Raw genomic sequence first — 20,348 nt, 5'->3', positions numbered from 1 at the left:
ACAAACAGCCCAGCCAATCAGGACACAGTATCAGTATTACTCCTTGTACAGAGGTCTAGTGCAGGGAAGACAGAGTGGACAGAACAGAGTATATAGTGTATATGTACTGTATATTTTTTGGCCTCTTTACTTCTCTATTATTTAGGGCACATGGTGACTACCCATTGTCTCTCAGAGTAAAGAACCCAGCATGTGCTTGTATTAAACCGTTTAATTCAGTAGAAACTGTGTAATGTCTCATTTCCCTTGTGGTGGCGCTGCATGGTAACTGAACACTTGCTGCTGGGTTCCTTCATAGATTAAATCTGATTGCTGGGGGTGGATCAGTGAAACCCTGTCCCATCTCTTGTTGACAGATTTAACGAATCCCTTGTAGTTTTTTGGTTTTTTTTCCCTTGAAAATGTTCCCAGATATCCCTCTATAAAAAATTTTTTTATTGCAATGTCATGCTCTTGAAGCTCCGTATGTCAAAACCACACCCCATTTTTCTACATGGCATGGCATTCTGTGCTGTTTTTTATTCTAATGTAAAAATACAAATAACATCAGACATTAATGCAATTTACAGGAAAAAAAGCTTGTCTTTAACCGGTTCGCGACCGCCCGCCGTGTATTCACGGCGGCGGTCGCGTCGCGCTGCATGGAGAGGGCTCACGGGCTGAGCCCTCTCCATACCCGGTAAGTCTTTGCTGCATATTGCAGCAAAGGCTTACCGGTAACATCCGCGATCGGTGCTAGCACCGATCGCGGGTGTTTTTCCAGCGTGGGCTGCCGGCAAAGCTGCCGGCAGCCTCAAACAGCCTCTTACCTGGGATCGCCGCTCCCCGTGACGTCATCGATCCGTCTCCATGGTAGCCTCGGGTCTTCCGAAGACCCGAGGCTATTCCCTTTTAACTCCTTCATTACAATGTGCTAATAGCACATTGTAATGAATGAGGAAGAAAATCCCCATATACTGCCATACTGTAGTATGGCAGTATATGATAGGATCGATCAGACAACCTAGGGTTAAAGTACCCTAGGGAGTCTGGAAAATAGTATAAATAAAAATAAAAAAAAGTTTAAAAAAAAAAAATTATAATAAAAAAACCAAAAATTTCAAATCACCCCCCTTTCCCTAGAACTGATATAAATAAACAGTAAAAATCATAAACACATCAGGTATCGACGCGTCAGAAAATGCCCGATCTATCAAAATATGATAACGGTTTTTCAATGCGTTTAACCCCGTAACGGAAAATAGCGCCCAAAGTCGAAAATGGCACTTTTTTGCCATTTTGAAAAATTTAAAAAATCTATAAAAAGTGATCAAAAGGTCGTACAGTCCTAAAAATGATATCATTGAAAATATTATCAAATTTCGCAAAAAATAACACCACGCACCACTCCGTACACCAAAGTATAAAAAAGTTATTAGCGCCAGAAGTTGGCAAAATCAAAAAAATTATTTTTGTACAGGAGGTTTTAATTTTTGTAAATGTATGAAAACATTATAAAACCTATACAAATTTGGTATCCCCTTAATCGTACCGACCCAAAGAATAAAGTAGACATGTCATTTGGGGCGTTCAGTGAAAGACGTAATATCCAAGCCCACAAGAAAATGGCGCAAATGCGTTTTTTCACCATTTTCATTGCATTTGGAATTTTTTTCCCGCTTCCGATTACATGGCATGGAATATTTAATACCATCATTATGAAGTGCAATTTGTTACACAGAAAACAAGCCGTCACACAGCTCTTTACGTGTAAAAATAAAAAAGTTATAGATTTTTGAAGGTGGGGAGTGAAAAATGGACATGAAAAAACAGGAAAGGGCCCGGTCCTTAACCGGTTAAAATGTCACAGCCCTGTCTGTGTGAATAGGAAGGTTTCATTTATTCTCAATCGACTATTATCTTATGTCCAAACATCCAAAAGACAACAGAATCCATGGCTTAAGGGGTTAATATGTTTTTCTTAACTCATTGTGTGTGTATCTGTAATACATAGCTACTCCACATGAGTTGGGTCAAAAATAATCTGTTTCTCCAGGATTATTTGCCTGCAAATCAGGCAACAAGTAAAACCTTCATTATGTAGCACATTGTGTAAGCTTCCCAGAACTACCTTGCTTGTTTACAGAGATCACATCCTTATGTAAGAGAAACATAGTATATTTTATTCATACATATAAGTTTACCAGTGCACCGGTGGTGTTTCTTTTGTGCAGCGGTTTTCTTCTCTCTATACTTTTTAAGCAGTATGTCCACCATTGTGTAAAGGATATGATATGATATGATGTTCAACACCTCTGTCCATACTCCAGTTAATTCTCAATATCCTCTGCTTTCAGTAGCTGTATTTCTTAATATTTGGGAGATTTATTGTTAGAAATAACAGTGTAGAGATAGTGTCTGTTACAGGATTCCAGGAATACTCCTTTGCAATTGCATATATCACTATAATATTCCAAAACGTTGTGATCATTGGTTCTGAACTCTGGGACCCCCACTGGCCATGAGAATGGATAGCTTTTTTCCATTGCAGATTTATGCTGCCCCATCAACCTGCAGTGAAAAGATCTTCACTGGGGGTTTTGTATTACGATTTACCTTGCCTCGGTACTTCAGTTTTTGTGCCATACGTCTGACCTGAAGTTCCTGGGGGGGGGGGGGGGGGGGAGTTGTGGACGGGCACACTTAACTGGTCGCTGTGCGATCCCCGATCAGGAATGTCCGATGTGGATGAAGTCTGCTGCGATTCACTACGAGCGTGCGTCTGATATCCTGCATGTGTGTCTTCCTCGCTCAGGTCCGCTGGAGTTCACCACCTTATTCCCGGTGCATTTAAGTGCATGGCTTGCAACACAATTTTAAATGTTAAATCCCACGTGCTGTCTGAATTGGTTGGATCGTCCGACTGCCCGCCCTCCGACTTGTCACGTGAAAGCCGGTGTGATTGTGACACAATCCGATTGTGTGTGACACAATCCCCGGCGCGATTCCCAAAAAGTCAGAAAACGCGATGAAAATGCGGCCGCAGGACCCTTATTAAATAAGCCCCAGTAAGTCAAGTCTCCTGGAAGGCGGTGTTGTCCTCATTGGATGGAGTCGGGAAAGTATGTGTGTTTTTTTTTTTTTTTTTTTTTTTTTTTTTCCTTCTTTACTCACTCTGTCCCCCATGGGGGTTTCCATGCATATGGATGGTGATTTAAGAACAGATGCCTCGGATTTTAAAATGTTATGCCGCCCATTTTCAAAATGGGTGAAGCTTTTCAAGACATTGGCTTAAGGGGTTAATGGTGTTACGCATTCTGGTTTTATGTGTGCTCATACACATTCTAGCATTGGTAACAGAGTAGCGAGCACCCTTTTTATATATCTGTGTGAGCTTTTAGTTACTGATGACAATGTTACTTTTCTGTGAAGTGTTGAAGCGGGAGGTCAATGTAAAGGTGGACTATCCCTGCTCAGTCCTTTAGCTTCAATTTCCTAATGTGTTTCATTGTTTCTTCACTGCCAGAGGTCCAGGCTTCTCTATTACGCTTTGTGGATTGGGGCTTTCTGTAACACTATAAATCTTCACAAACGCTTTGCCTGTAGCTTATCTTACTTTTCAGCCACTCATTTCCCAAAAGTTTTCTGTTTGTGCCTTTTTGTGCTTTGCTCTCGTCAGACGTGAGCCACATATTTATGTTGGGTGCTATTAGCAGAACACGTCTAATCTCCTGGCACAGCAGCTGTGAAATGAAATGGCAATGCCTGGAAGGAGAGCACATCATCAATGCGCTCCACAGACCCCATGAGTGGGGTCCTACATCTACCCCAGAGGAGAACTGCTGAAATATCTTCTTCTAGCTTTTAACTAGTTAGAATCCGATTGGGCTGTGTACTATTCTATTCCTCCTTGTATAAATGGCTGTGACATGTGTGGGTGTATTCATAGTTTGTACATTTGTGCTTGTACCACTAATCTAAAGAATCTTAAAGGGATCTAAACATCAGAATAGGCCTTTGATTTGTGGAATGGAAGTAGTCTTGACATTAATATCCTTTCTCTGCCTATATGCATGCATGATTTTAATGAGACCGTAGCATTGTAACTATCAGGCAGTAGCTATTATCAGTTTTTTGTGGCGCAATAGTTGATGACCAAATGTCAGGGGTTTGCTTGTAAAGTAGCTATTCTTCATGAGTAATATACTTTTGGTTTACTCTTGTGATATTTTTCTGGTTGTTAATTTGCTGTGATCTGTCAATGCCAATTTTGAATTGCCTTGGTTTATAGCAATGATGGCGAATCTTTTAGAGACCTGGTGCCCGAACTACAACAAAAAAATCATTGATTTATTGCGAAGTGTCAGCAATAAATTACTTAAATTGTCGTGCTAACTGTTTTACCACAACTTTCAATCATATCGGTCTCTTGAGGGCAACAAAACAGTTGAAAGAAGGGCAAATTTGGACTGATGTAGCATCTCGCTATGGTCCACCTGTACAGGAAGAAACATGGGCCTAGAGGAGCTCTAAAGATCATCTGCCCCTTTACACATGTTCTCCTTCTTGTAGTCCCAAGCAATCAGGAATAGCACTGAGTAGCATTTCTTGAATCGCCTGGGACTGCAGGATGATTCTTTGAATTCTATGTCGAGTGCTATGTTGATGGCTTGGGTGCCCAAAAAGAGGGCTCCGAGTGCCACCTCTGGCACCACTGGTTTATAGTATTTGTAAACCTTTTGACCTGATATACATATACAGTACTGTATTTGTTTTATGTGTGTTTCCTCTCATACTTAACATTGTATCTCAAAGTCTTGTGTTTGAAGAGTTACCTAATGCATTAGGTCACGTTTGTAACAGACGTGCTACAAGTGTAAGTTTGTTAGATTTAAAAGATTGCTGTTTTTGTATATTTTGCATTTCCCTTTAAGGCAGGCAATGTCCTCTGGGATGAGTTGACACTCCGCTGTAATGATCACCGGTGTGAATACCGTATTCTCGCTCATTCCCAGCAGACCAGGCTTCTCCTATCCTGTGCTACCTCTATAAATGTGATCAGATAGTTACAAATTCCCAAAAGAAATAACTTGTGGGGACATCCACAGCATGCAAAATACCGTAGTTTTATCAGAAATAAAAAAGGAAGACTGTGAAAGATTTATTTAAGAGGTTTAATTTTTCTGAACAATTTACTTAAAGGGGTTATTTCTTAAGTAATTATCATGCCAAAAGCTAGAAAAAGGTTGTGGGGGCTCTTTTATAAAATACCAGGCAGTCCCCGGGTTACATACAAGATAGGTTCCATAGGTTTGTTCTTAAGTTGGATTTGTATGTAATTCGAAACTGCATATTTTATAATTGTAGATGCAGACAAAATTTTGTTTGTTTTTTGCCCTGCTGACAGTTTCAAAATTTTTTGCTGTAATTGGACGAGGGATTATCAATAATGCTTCATTAGACTCCTTACAGCTGATCAGTGCAGCCTGGGACTAAAGTAAAGACCTTAAGTAGCGGTCTGCCTGTAATATGTTACTTCTTTGCTGACAATATAGTCACTTTATACCCCCCTTACTGTAGTCCTCTTTCAGTTAGTTCTAGTTCTATTGGTTTCTCAGCAGTGAGCAGTGAATCGCTATGCAGAGACCGGACTGTGGGAAGAGGAGACTCATTAGGTGAGTGTGCGCTATGCTATACACTTGGAATTTCAGATGGCCATGTACGACTGCCAAAACACCCTGTAATTCCTGACCTGATCCATGCCAGTGAGACCTATGTAATGTGGTCAGTGGTGTTCAAGATTTATAAACATCCTGCACTCTTAATTCATTTCTATGTGACCTCCAAACCCCTCATATGCCCTGTTCTCTGCAATCATACCCTATCCTATATACAAGGGCTAAGGAGCTGCTGTATCCTCCTCTGCCCCCATGTTTCCTCCTGCTGCAGAATTACCACTGTGTTACTACCACATCCACTCCGCTATGTGTGCACACGGCCTACAGTACAGTAACCGCTTTGTGGGATTCCACAGGGCAGCATGTTTTTTGTTACTTGTTACTCCCCTCCCTTGTTCGTTTTTTTTTTTTTTTTTTTTTTTTTTTCGGCTTAGTGTCCCTTTAAGCTCTCAAACCCTATACGTTGTGTAATTGGCTGGCTCTGGAGGTTTCCGTGCATGTTTAACAATTTGTGTTGTGTTTTGTATCCATTTCTTGCTAATTAACCCCTTAACGCTCTGCGCCGTAGCTCTACGGCGCAGAGGTATAAGGGATGTATGAAGAGGGCTCACGGGCTGAGTCCTCTTCATACAGAGGTGGGGGTTTTTGCATTTTGCACAAAACCCCCACCGCTAATAACCGCGGTCGGTGCCTGCACCGATCGCGGCTATTAACCCCCTAAACGCCGCCGGCAAAGTCGCCGGCGGCGTTTAAAAGACGGCGGCGCGCGGGCGCCGCCATCTTTTTTTCGATCGCCACGCCCCCGAACGTCATCGGGGGGCGGCGATCGGTTGCCATGGTAGCCTCGTGTCTTCTTTTGACACGAGGCTATCTGGCAGCTGCATATTCGTTACAATGAGCCAGTGGCTCATTGTAATGAATGTGCTGCAAAAATGCCATATATTGCAATACTGTAGTATTGCAGTATATGGTAGCAGCGATCTGACTATCTAGGGTTAATGTACCCTAGATGGTCTAAAAGATAGTGAAAAAAAAAAGAAAAAAAAAAGTTTAAAAAATAAAAAAAATCAATAAAATATTAAAAGTTCAAATCACCCCCCTTTCCCTAGAACGGATATAAAACATAACAAACAGTAAAAATCACAAACATATTAGGTATCGCCGCGTCCCAAAATGCCCGATCTATCAAAATATAAAAACGGTTACGGCCGGCGGTGACCTCCGAGGCGGGAAATGGCGCCCAAATGTCCGAAATGCGACTTTTACACCTTTTTACATAACATAAAAAATGAAATAAAAAATGATCAAAATGTCGCACAGACCTCAAAATGGTAGCAATGAAAACGTCGCCTCATTTCGCAAAAAATGACCCCTCACACATCTCCGTGCGCCAAAGTATGAAAAAGTTATTAGCGTCAGAAGATGGCAAAAAAAAATTTTTCTTTTTTGTACACATTCGTTTAATTTTTGAAAATGTATTAAAACACAATAAAACCTGTATAAATTTGGTATCACCGCGATCGCACCGAACCAAAGAATAAAGTAGGCATGTTATTTGGAGCGAAGAGTGAAAGTCGTAAAAACTGAGCCCACAAGAAATTCCAATTTTTCCACATTTGGAATTTTTTTTCAGCTTCGCAGTACACGGCATGTTAAAATAAATAACATTGCGGGAAAGTAAAATTCGTTACGCACAAAATAAGCCCTCACACAGGTCTGTACACGGAAAAATGAAAAAGTTAGGGATTTTTGAAGTTGGAGAGCGAGAAATGAGGCGAAAAACCCTCCGTCCTTAAGGGGTTAAGCTGAGTCGGCTTTTCCTCTCGAGTCCTCCTTTTCGACCAAGATTGATTAGGTAGCTGATAGCTCTTGGCACTGTTGACTGATTCATCCATCAAGATATTTCTGAAAATATTACACTAATAATTATCTCTTTGTCTAAATAATCATATAGGTTTTTCACTCCTGTCTCTAAAACTTTGAAGAAAAACAAACCGTTTAATCTCTTACAATCTGGATGAGAAAAAAAATATTGTTTAGAATTTGTCATATACTAATTCACATTTTTATTAGATACCTGATAGTTTTTCTTATTAACCTTTTTGTGCATAGTTCTGGATGGACCGCTGTGATCAAAGATGAATTATTAGCGATGTAGCCAAAAAATGATAGAAATAACCAGTTTCATTAAAGGGGTTGTCTTGTTCGTTGTCTAGTGTTTTTTTTTTTTTTTTTTCCTCTAATAGTGATCATGGAATGGGTTTTCAGAGAAAAAGGTGTTGATGACCCCTAACAGATGCCTCCATTAACTGTATAGTGTCCCTACAAGGTTATTGTGGGCACTGTTTGTGATTGTGTCACAGCTATCACTACTATCTCAATTCATTGCTTGAAAACCAATTTTCTGTATTTCCAGTAGTTAGAACAGAGATCGCATTAACCCCTCCACAAGCGTCATAGACGCTTCCAAATGCAGTATTACTCTTTGAAAAGCCCCCCATGCGTCTAAACCCGCACTGACTTTTCCCTGTGACTGGGAAGAATAAGGAGCTGAGCAGCAGCAGTTGTGCTGTGTCCTGACAGCTCTGCCCCCGCACAGCTGCTGCTGTGGAGTTATTGTGGAGGTGCAGGTGACCTGTTCCGTGTGTGACCCCGAGCAGTGCAGCAGCAGGACACAGCCCCTCCCTGACCTGATGCTGTTTCTCTGTAGCCGGGTCACAGTGGGCGGAGCTACCGGAAGCCACGCCCACTCCCATGCCGATGTCTCTGTGTGATAGTTGTGGCAGATATGAAAGGCTGGGGCTGTACCAGAGGACAAGGTGAGAACAGATCAACCAGGGACCTGGGGTCTGACTCTATAGTGAGTAATCACATCAGTGTAACACCTGCAACAGCCTGATGCCCAGGCAGGGTTATATATCATGGGGCATGTATACAATGTGTAAAAGCAGCCTTACATTTTAGGTGATAGTGGCCTTCTACTTTCAGTCAGTTTCTGAGACAATAATGATTTTTGGTGGATATGGCCATGGCCAATCATGGTCACAGCTAGTTGCAAGGAGCTTCAATTTGCCGCATTGTTGTTGGGGTGTTTGGGTGCGGGACTCACGGTAGAACCAGAACGTGGACATCGTCACTGCCCATCTTTAGCGGCCAGCGTTGTCCACAATCAGATCTGCATGACCAGCATCACCACCCATGCGTGGTCAGGGGTGGTCTGGGGCGTCATCCATGGTCTGGAGGGGGTTGCTGGGGGTCATCTATGGTCTGGACAGAAGGAGTCTTGGGCATCAGCCATGGTCTGGATGGGGGTGAGGGGTCTGGGGTGTCAGCCATGGTCTGGACAGGGGTGAGGGAGGTCTACGGTGTGAACCGAGGTCTGGACAGGGGGCTGGGGGGGGGGTCTGGGGTGTCAGCTGAGGTCTAGACATGGGGGATCTGTGGTGTCAGATGAGGTCTGGATAGGGGGGGGGATCTGGGGTGTCGGCCAAGGTCTGGACAGGGGGGCAGGGGGGGTCTGGGGTGTCAGCTGATGTCTAGACATGGGGGATCTGGGGTGTCAGATAAGGTCTGGATAGGGGGGGGGAATCTGGGGAGTCAGCCAAGGTCTGGACAGGGGTGCTGGGGTGTCAGCCGAGGTCTGGAAAAGTGGGTGGGGCTGGGGTGTCAGCCATGGTCTGGATGAGGGGCTGGGGTGTCAGCCATGGTCTGTAAAGGTGGGGGGGGGGGCGGCCATAGTCTGGTCTGTAGGTTGAAATAATTTAAGGAGACAAAAGGAAAGAGCTTTTGCCCCCATTATTTAATGCATGATGTGAAATTAATACACTTGTCTCAATTGGCTATTTAAGCACACAAAACACTGGCTGCAATCATATTCATGCATAAATGAATGATTGCAGGCAGTATTTATTTATATGCATTGCTGAAAATTTCATACTCCTCCTCACCTAAAAATACTCCTCAAAAATGGTGAGAGGAGTATTATTACCCTTATGGAAAAATGTTAGTGCGACCTCTGAGTTAGAACCTTTTTAACTCTGGAAACCAAAACTCTGAAACCAGGGATTTCATTTTGGGGCTTGAAATAATTTCCCCATAATCCTTATGATCCAGCTGATCCAGAAAGGTCATACAGTTTGGCAGCAGATTTGGGTTCCCATTCTGAACCTTGGAGGTGGACAAGTATGCTTGTGAATTATAAGGAAATTTAATTTTATCATCCAAAACCACTTCAGAATTATTGTACACCTACTTATGTGCTTGATAAATCTGGTGGAACTAAAGAATCAAATGGAGGTTTATTCTAAGACTGAGCAATGCTGCAAATGTGAGAGTTGAACCCATGCTCTATTACAATGATATTGTGTCCGGAAGGTAAAGTATTAGTCCTTTTTATATACCTCAATCCTGATGAATCCATGTCTGGCATATAAAGCTAAATCCTTAAACTGCCACAAAGACGGCATGTGGGATTCCAGGCTAACCAATGAATAAAAGTGTTGTATTTCAAGTTATTTGCCTTCTGAACTTGGGTGGATTCGGCCACCCTGAGCATTGTTGTATGGCCTCCATTTCTCTCATGTGTATGTTGGTGTGCATGCTTGTAAAGTGAGGCGTGTGACGTACATGCGGGGGCCATTGAATCATAATTAGATGACGCTGTAGACCATGGCCCCCTCCTTTACACTGTAATTGAAATCTCATTACTGTAGAAAGTGAAGTGGAGACGTCATCTGTGAGAATGACTGATACTGTGTCTATTCTGTGCTGTGCAGTTAATTATTGCTTCTTCCATACAACCTTTTTGGTTCTTTTTCTAGTGATTTTTACATCCAACACTAAACCAAGTGTTCAACGATTGCTTTGAATATCATTGGGTGTGTTTTTTGTATACACCCAATTTTCCATGTCTGATGATGTATCTATATTAGTATGATTGATTCCTTTCAATAGATTTTTACTGTATAGTAGGTAATGTTTGTGAAACAAACTTGTAGTGAAGATAAGAGCTGCACTCTTTATAACGTGCAATAGCCCTTTATTATCGGTGCAAAGTACAGGGAAGTTGCGCGGCCTGGCGACCACCGGTATTCTATAAGAACTGGATAGTGCCCGGCAACCTCTTCATTCGTATAATGTTTGTGAAACGCTTGGTCTTTTATAGTTTTCGGCATTGTATTAAGGCAGAATTTTACATATCACCAGCGTGAGTTTTGATAATTTCCTGTGGATGATCTGCATTTTATGCTGACTTTTATAATTTTTCTTTCAGTGCATGCAGGACATGGGAAACACAAAAGCAAGAATACTATATGAAGCCAATCTTCCTGAAAACTTCAGAAGACCTCAGACAGACCAGTATCTTTTTGTTTCAATAATGATCATCACTTCTATTTCCGCTATGGATTCTAGGTCCGTAGGTTCACACTGAGCCACAAAGGTTCTATACGTAGGTTCTAAAATTCACCACTCACCATTTTAACATAAAAGGCAATCCTATGAATGAGTACTGATGATTTAGTGGTATAAAAGCTGGTGCATATTCCTGTTAAAGAAAATCTACCATCATGATGAATCAGATACTTACTCATAGATCTAGACATTGTGACTGCAGTAATCTTCTTATATTTGGCATCCTTCCTTCTCAAATCAACTTTTAAAATTTACACTTAGTAGCCTCAAGGGTTCTAGGGGTTTATTTTTCCAAAGTCCCTCACTGCTGCAGGTTCACAGACTGTTACAATGAGCAGATTTTCCCTTCCCACTTCATCTCCTGCAAAACCTAGATTACGCAGACAGAGGGAGAGCAGGGGGTTGAAAGAGACATGTTTTTACATCATTTTAAAAGTTTAATTTAGTAATTTTAATTTAGTAATTTTAGCAGAAAGGGGGTCTTAGATAACAAATATAATTACCCGGTATGCTCAAGTATAAGCCAATTTTTTTTAAAATTTTTTTATTAATTTATTTTTTGCAGCACAAAAAATGTGCTGAAAAACACTTACCTCACTAATACTACAGTCTTTAAAAAAAGTGTACTCTCCTTCCGACGCCCCCCCCCCCCTTCCCCTAGCAGGTCCTTTTCTAGCCATCACTGTTCTGGCTCCGTCTCTCTCTCTCTCAGCGTGGTGCCGTCACTCTAGTGCAGCGGGGAGCTGCAGGCTGTGTATACTGGGGGGGCGGGGAGCTGCAGGCTGTGGACACTGGGGGGGGGCGGGGAGCTGCAGGCTGTGGACACTGGGGGGGGGCGGGGAGTTGCAGGCTGTGGACACTGGGGGGGGCGGGGAGTTGCAGGCTGTGGACACTGGGGGGGGGCGGGGAGTTGCAGGCTGTGGACACTGGGGGGGGGCGGGGAGTTGCAGGCTGTGGACACTGGGGGGGGCGGGGAGTTGCAGGCTGTGGACACTGGGGGGGGGCGGGGAGTTGCAGGCTGTGGACACTGGGGGGGGGCGGGGAGTTGCAGGCTGTGGACACTGGGGGGGGCGGGGAGTTGCAGGCTGTGGACACTTGGGGGGGCCGGGAAGCTGCAGGCTGTGGACACTGGGGGGGGGGGGGCAGGAGTTGCAGGCTGTGGACACTGGGGGGGCGGGGAGCTGCAGGCTGTGGACACTGGGGGGCGGGGACTTAAATTTCACCTCTCCCCATTACTTCATAAGTTTCTCAGCATTGGTATTATGATCATTCGGATTCGTATAAATGGATCAGTGGTTGAGCATGTGCACTATTGCTCCTTTAAACTTTGTGGGTCTGGGGTTTAAATTTTTGAAATTTCCCCATAAACTGTATCCGTGTTTTGGTAATATTTTTAATTAAAAACTAGTTGTAGGCTTAAAACCAACCTGTGGATACGTGATTTTGTGCTCAACCGTTTGGAAGTTTGTCTGCCCATTGTCAGATTTCTGTCCACTCAAAGTAAACATAGAAGCTTTCTATAGAACCACAGCAAGCAGAGATTTAGAAAACCTTGAGAAATTGATACAGAAACTATATTGATAAGTTGTATAACTTTTTTAATACATACAACAACATTCATTTGCTCTCCCAACTAAATAGTAATGGATTTTACATGCATACAGTAGAAATGATAAAATGTGCTTGTATTTGTAACCATATTTGCTGCCCTTTTGTATAGAGTCTAAGCTGTAATCATGTTCCTTTCCTTTGTTGCCTTATAGGTCAGGACCTTGCAATTACTTCATTTGTGATTTGTAAAAGGTAGATGATTTGGCCTCTTGAGAATATGACCTTTGTGCCAGCATCACACTTGGTGGTGTTAGGTGTCTGATTGCTTATTATGCCTCCCACGAATATACCAGAGCTGAGCTTGTAGAGCGGTGGACCAATGCCCCACCCCAGATGGCATCCTCTTTAATTGTCAAGATGTAACTGTTAACGGCCCTTAGTGTTCCTATAATAATTTACCCATCTAGTACGTGATAATCTCAGTAACATAAAAGTAATTTCATATGTAGGGATGGAATAGGATAATTTCTCTTGTGGGATGCAGTTAATTATAGTCGGCACATACCATTAAATGACAAATGATAGTTTTATATTAGGCTCTCCATTATTAGGATTTCAGGTCTTATCTCTAAATTTTAATTACTTTAGTTTCCTGAGATCTATTGTGCAGCAGACCTAATCAACAGTTCTGTTCCTTTGAGGTTGTTTGATCTTTTCAAAGTTGCTCTGTTGTCAATGGAAAGTGCCTGCAAATGTAACATTTACTTCACTATGATTTACCTTTCTATGGGGCTAAATGGTAATTTAATTGCCTGCACATGCATTACGTTCAGCCAAAGACAAAATGCATATTTAATCAGTGTTCCTGCTGAATTAAAATGTGTGCCACCTACCCTCTTCATAGGCTTTATGCTAATTTTATTGTTGGGGTGAACAAGAAAATGCTATAGATAACTTTTTTTTAATTTATGCTGTATATCCTTCGCTTCTCCTCTACTTAGTGATGTGTAGAAAACATAACCACGCATCTCCATCTACCAGCACATGGAGAACAATGTATTGAGTCTGCGGGTGGCAAATCCCTGGTTTATTTAAGGTTGATTTGAACATTTAGGTGAACTTTAAAGAGAACCCGTCATGCAAAATAACCCAATAAAACTAAATATATTTTCATAAACTGCCATTAGAAAGCATTGCCTCTATCCCTTCATTGTCCCTCTACATGCCTTTAACCCCTTCCCGCCGCAGCCCTTTTTCCATTTTGCGTTTTCATTTTTCACTCCCCACATTCAAAAATCTGTAACTTTTTTATTTTTCCATGTACAGAGCTGTGTGACGGCTTATTTTCTGCGTAACAAATTACACTTCAAAATGGTGGTATTTAATATTCCATGTCGTGTACTGGGAAGCGGGAAAAAAATTCCAAATGCAGGTAAAAAAACGCATTTGTGCCGTATTCTTGTGGGCTTGGATTTTACGGATTTCACTGTGCACCCCAAATGACATGTCTACTTTATTCTTTGGGCCGGTGCGATTACGGGGATACCAAATTTGTATAGGTTTTATAATGTTTTCATACATTTAAAAAAAATTAAAACCTCCTGTACAAAACTTTTTGGGGGGATTTTGCCATCTTCTGGCGCTAATAACTTTTTCATACTTTGGTGTATGGGGCTTTGGGTGGTGCAGTTTTTTGCGGATTTTGATGACGTTTACAAAGTTATCATTTTTAGGACTGTACTACCTTGTGATCACTTTTTATAGAATTTTAATTTTTTTTTTAAATGGCAAAAAAAAGTGCCACTTTCGACTGGGCGCGATTTTCCGTTACAGGGTTAATCGCAGTGAAAAAACTTATCATATTTTGATAGATCGGGGATTTTCGGACGCGGTGATACCTAATATGTTTATGATTTTTACTGTTTATTTATATTTATATCAGTTCTAGGGAAAGGGGGGTGATTTGAATTTTTAGGTTTTTTATTATAATTTTTTTATTTTAACTTTTTTTTTAATTTTTATTATTTTTCAGACTCCCTAGGGTACTTTAACCCTAGGTTGTCTGATCGATCCTATCATATACTACCATACTACAGTATGGCAGTATATGTGGATTTTACTACTCATACATTACAATGTGCTGACAGCACATTGTAATGAATGGGTTAACCCGAAGTAGCTTCGGGTCTTCGTGAGACCCAAAGGTACCATGGCGACAGATCGCCGCTCCCCGATGACGTCATGGGGAGCAACGATCCACGTCTTTTTTAAGTCATCGGCACCTTTGCCGGCGGCGATCAGCGGTAAAACACCCGCGATATGCAGCAAAAACATACCGGCCCGCGAGCCCTCTCCATGTACCGGGACCCAACATGTGACATACTATTACGTCACATGACGTGAAGGGGTTAAACTTGAGCAATGAGGTCCTAAAGCTGTATGCAAATGACTTGTGAGATGTCCAATGAATCATTCGCATATTCAAGCTGTCCAGCTTATTCATGAGTGGGAGGCACAGCCACAGCCCCCAGTGCTTGTCTGACCACCTGTATAATGGTGTAATGGCTCCTCCATGTACTTCTTGGTGCTGGCGCCCCCTGCAGCCCGTGTTTGTGTATAGGAGAGATACAACAGCTCCAGACAGCCATGGAATCCTTGTGAGCTGCTCCAACAGGTAGTAGTGACAGGACTAGTGACACAGACCTGATGACAGGTGTCCTTTAAGTGTCAGATTAAATTTACCTCACTAAACTACTAGCACTCTTGGGTAGGGTATGAAATGTCCAATCTGGAATTCCCTCTGTTATGTTTAGTCTTGCCAATTTACCTATAAACATGACTTCCAATGTCATGTAAAAACTGAGCTATGAAAAGTTGTATTTTTTCCTCGGATTTCCACGTTTAGAGGCTGAAGGAGGAGCTTTACTCCAGACACCATAAATCTTCAGATTTAAAGTACCTTAAACAAAGATGAGATTCTTTATTTTGGCACCAAAATTATGAAGATTACATCAGAGAGTGGTCTGTGATGTATAGAATTGGATATAAAACTATGGCCCACATTTTATTCCAGCGATCCACCGCAACATATGTTGCAAACGGAGGAGTTCAAAGGAGAAAAGCAGGCGTGTTGGTCTGAATAGCAGTATACTATATTCCTATCAGAGGATTCAGGAATTTGTGCTGGAAGAGTGTGAACTGCTATATTTTGTGAGTGACATATTGGAAGAAAGACTAACAGTAGCAAGAGAATCTGGAGCTCTTTCTATTTTATTAAGGTGCTTGAGTCAGTTTTTTGGCAGACTTTGCACATTCTTTTTAGTGCAAACTGCTTGCACATATATTGAAGTGCCCATGCCAGATATGTGTCGCACGCGACCCTTTTGTCATGGCTGCACTATACTTCATGCAATACAAATTTCTGAAGTGAAGGGGGCTTTCCAGCGCTTTGTCAGACTGTCCATCACATTTATCATGCAAAGCCTGACAGAATTGTGTTGTACAACCGATGTTTTAGGTGTACCAAAAAAAAGTGGTGCACTCTGTCGGAGGAGTGCCGGAAATAATGAATTTGGCGTGGTTTTTGGTAAATGTGGGCCTATGTCTTTAACTGCACATGTCTCAAGTTCTGTAGATCAACCTGATGTCTGAATTGACACTCCTCCTTTAGCCTGTAATAGTGACTTACCTTGCTCAGTATATCAGACTCTTCTCTGCTCATATTCATATGACTTTGAAAGCAATTTTTGTCTTTCACATAAAAGTATCAGTTTACTGGGGTAAAGTCTAGTGACTTTAGCCCTTTTAAGATATCCTGTTTTTTTTTTTGTTTTGTTTTTTTTCAAAACATTCCATAAAATCTGTTATCTAAAACCTTTGCCCATTTCATTTATTTTACTAATCTCTCATATGCCTTGAATATGTATTATGATTTTTATCTTCATCCATACTTTTCTCTTTAAATTTCATATGTATTTGTTGTGAAGGTCATTTTGTAGAATGTAAACAATTGCATTTTGCCAGAAGCGCAGTAATTGGATATTAAGAAGCCATTAGAGATAACGGGAAGGTGATTAAAATCCTAGTCTAGATGACTGTTACCATAAAGGATATAATATTTGGCATCTTGTCATTACTTGTAACTCTTATCTCATGATATTTATGTGAATTTAGGCTATTGGTACATGCTTAATATCCAGTAGATTTTGGCTGGCTATCACTTAAATTGGCAGAGAAAATGGTCAACCCAAAACAATAAAGAGTTGAACCTTTGCTGCCTACAGCAAAATAAGCACCAGCCTTCATAAAAGGAGAATTAAAATTTAGCTTTACATGGGTTTAACATAGTGAAAAAAAATCTGTTGGGCAAAATTGTTAATCTTTCCATAATTTTAACTTTGGGACCCTTATGTTTTTGTGGTTGGATTTCTCAAGTCTGTCACCGTTCATTTGAGTTCTAAATGGTGTTGAGTGATAACCTATTTTTTTGGGGAAAACCCCTTTTAAAGGACATCTACCATCAGGTATAGTGATGGAAGACACCTATAACTCACCACTCGCTGCCTTCTGCACTTTCTTACTTGCTAGAGTATTGTCTGTTGAAATAAATGAGCTGGTGGCACTCAGGCTTATGTCACCTGAGCACCTCCTAGCTCCGATTCACATCCGGCAGTCTGTAAGTTTCACGCACACATGCAGAGACTTTCCTTGAGAGACTGAGTGTGGCTGCGATATTTACAGACTGCTGAGTGACGTCATCGGAAGTCTGAATGATATTGGGGCGGACTCAGCTACAATTAATTTATTCACGCAGTCTCTCACTCTCATGGAAAGTCTCTGCGTGTGCGCGCAACACTTAGAAACTGCCGGGTGACTTCATATATCGGGTTGGGGGACATGGCTACAATTAAAATATACAGGGCATGAATAAATTATCGGCCATCGCAGCTTGGAGGCGCTCAATAGACAATACTCCGTCACGTAATAAAATATGTTTTAGAAAGTGCAGAAGGTGGGGATTGGTGAGTTTATAGGTGTCTACATGACTACACCTGATGAAGAAATCCTTTAAGGTGTTTAAAGATCTTCTGTGAACATCTCCTACATACTAATACTTGTATTTCCACAAAGACAAGATTGTTAAATATATTGAGAATAACAAAATAACACATTCTCTAATTCACTATTAACAAAAATGGTGTACACAATTTCGGTAGTCCCTGGATCCGACTCTCAATCTCCTTCTGAATACGGTCGGACATGGCAGATTCTTCCCATGAATAGTTTCTCTTGTCTGCTCCTTGCAGTGCTCTCTGCAAGGGCCCTCACCCTTGCATTCCTAGAGGAGCTCAGGCGCAGACACTTGCATAAGCATTTTCTGCCGGCAAGCATTATCGTGAGGAGACTAAATATACAATCTAGAGACAGATAACACGTATATAGCAGAGCTGAATGTTATAGTTCAGATCTGTTTTGTATCCATCCAAGGATTTCAACGCTCACCTCTGATCTGTCTAATCTTTGTGTCCGATATTAGTAGAATGTTCAGAAGCTAAATTAAAGTGTAGATAAACCCGTATCCTGAAAATCTTAGCACATTGTCAACACAGAGGGATCATAATGTGTCTGCTTAGAGAGTCCCCGCCAACACTCCTGAATTTTGAGTGATGGGAGCTAAAACAGCAATAAAACTGAGTAAAATTGCCAAGTAAGGGGTTAAAAATATCTTTGTGTAAGCATCACTAGTGGATTAGAATTTTGAGAACTTTTTTTCATGGGAAAACCCCTTTAAGACTATTTCACATATACCTGCCACACATATTATCTATGTTGAGCTAATATCTCATTTCTTCCTCCTTTGCTTAACTTCTGGTTATTATGTTGAAGCATGATCGACACTGGTTATTCTCACAATGTATTTTATTTTGCATAAACCTTTTTCTTTTTATCATTTTATTTCTATTCTTTCACAAATTGCTACATTTGATTCTTGTTGCATCAGTTTTTCTTTTTGCCATCAGATCAAAACGTGGTTTCTTTTTTTCTTTTTCAAAGCCGCCTGACGCTTCTGTTCTAGCTGGGGGATATTTTGTCCTATTTAATATTCTCGTAGTTGAAGTTTTTAGATTTTTTTTTTTTCCCTTTTTGCCCCAAATCATGAATGTTTTATAAGACAATTGCGTTTTTTATGATTAAACCTAAATGCAAAGAATAAATCTAATAATGGCAAAATTCAGTGACTCCCATAATCAGATGGGTTTTAAAAAAAACCTTGATCTGCTCTGTTATAATCTTTACAAGGATGCTTTATGAATTATTGTTGTATTTGTATGCTTGCCATGTTCTGCTCTTGAAGTGTTTATACAGCAGGATAGAAAAAATATTTTTTTCTAAGGGCGTTGCTTTACATTTTCATTGAAGTCTACCACCACAGATGTACTTATTAAGGTAGATCCGGTGATAGGTGCCTCTAATGTATGTAAGGAAATCCCTTATAAGGGCAAATTCTTTAGTCCCCGTTATCTTTTTTTAATCTTTAATTGTGGTAATATGCCAATTTACCAAAGAGGCTACTATGGTGTGGAGAAGCTAGAGCTGCGGCTACTGCACGCCCAAGTAGCTGCCTTGAACCTCCTACCCAGATATCTTCAGTGCGCAGCTGGGCGCCCTCATGCGCAAAGCCAGCGTTCTGTGCATGCACAGTAGCTCCAACTTCGGACCAGAGACCACGCAGCCAGTGGCCTGCATTCTGCACATGTGCAGAACGCTGGCTTCGCGGACGAGGGCGCACAGCTCGTCATAGCTGAAGATATCTGGGTAGGAGGATCGAGGAGGATACAGGGGAGTGGAGTAGCTGCGCTCCTGTAGCCTCATCTCCGGCTACTCCATTCCCCAGTAGCCTCTTTGGTAAATTAGCATATTACCACAATTGATGATTACAGAAGATTGATGTATATAAGGATAGCCCTTTACAAAACTAATCCTACAGTCCCCTTTGAGGCAACTACCACCAGATACACCTTAATAGGTAGATCCATGGTGGTAGGTTTCCTTTCATGCTTATGCAGCATTGGCAATGTACTTGATGGGCAATCCTTTGAAACCTTCAAATTGCACTTATTTTGGATCCAACTGCGTTTACTTTCTCTTGGGTAAAGGGGGGCCTTCAATTTACAGAAATTCGCAGGTGCGGATTTACTATTGAAAATTTTCTAGAATTCAGATGTGGTTCACACCATTTATTGTGTATTTACTTCATTGGAAATTCTATCTGCAGTAGCATGTCTTATCTGATAGGGGAACAGATTACAATGCACAGTGTGCACCAAAACTGTGTTTCTTATTTTGTCATTGACCAAGCCACTTGATAAATCCTATAAACTTTGACTAAACATTCCTACAATTGCCAATATAACTCAGTTTCGCCCACATTTGTCAGTGACTTGTTATTGAACAGTCTGATTTACTTTACAATTTTTAATTTTATGAAAGGGTAAGTCTTCCACAGTGTCTTTGGTACCAAAGAACTATAATTTCATAATGAGATTCACGAACATGTTATGTGATTCCACCCTTTATAGCAAACAGAACACTGCCCACATTGCGCTGCTCACCCTTTTCTTTGACATTTTCAGTTCTGGAGCTAAATGTCAGAAATTTTTCTCAGCAACAGGGAAATGGTGGAGGCTAAACACTTTGTCTTTGCCCTGGAGCGGAGTAAAATTTGTG

General features: G+C 41.3%; 1 protein-coding gene across 2 annotated transcripts in view; it reads left to right on the top strand.

Moving 5' to 3' along the window:
- SMAP1 (small ArfGAP 1) overlaps positions 1 to 20,348 on the top strand; it is a 150,643-nt gene that overhangs the window by 43,936 nt on the left and 86,359 nt on the right. For both annotated transcript variants that reach the window (XM_072142172.1, XM_072142171.1), the window contains exon 3: positions 10,930 to 11,015. In XM_072142172.1, coding sequence (XP_071998273.1) covers positions 10,930 to 11,015 — 86 coding nt within the window. The remainder of the gene's footprint in view (positions 1 to 10,929; positions 11,016 to 20,348) is intronic.

The sequence above is a fragment of the Engystomops pustulosus genome, chromosome 3 (assembly GCF_040894005.1).
Source record: "Engystomops pustulosus chromosome 3, aEngPut4.maternal, whole genome shotgun sequence".
Lineage (NCBI taxonomy): Eukaryota > Metazoa > Chordata > Amphibia > Anura > Leptodactylidae > Engystomops > Engystomops pustulosus.
Note: the sequence above shows the minus strand (reverse complement) of the source record. Positions and strands in the feature narration are given on the sequence as shown.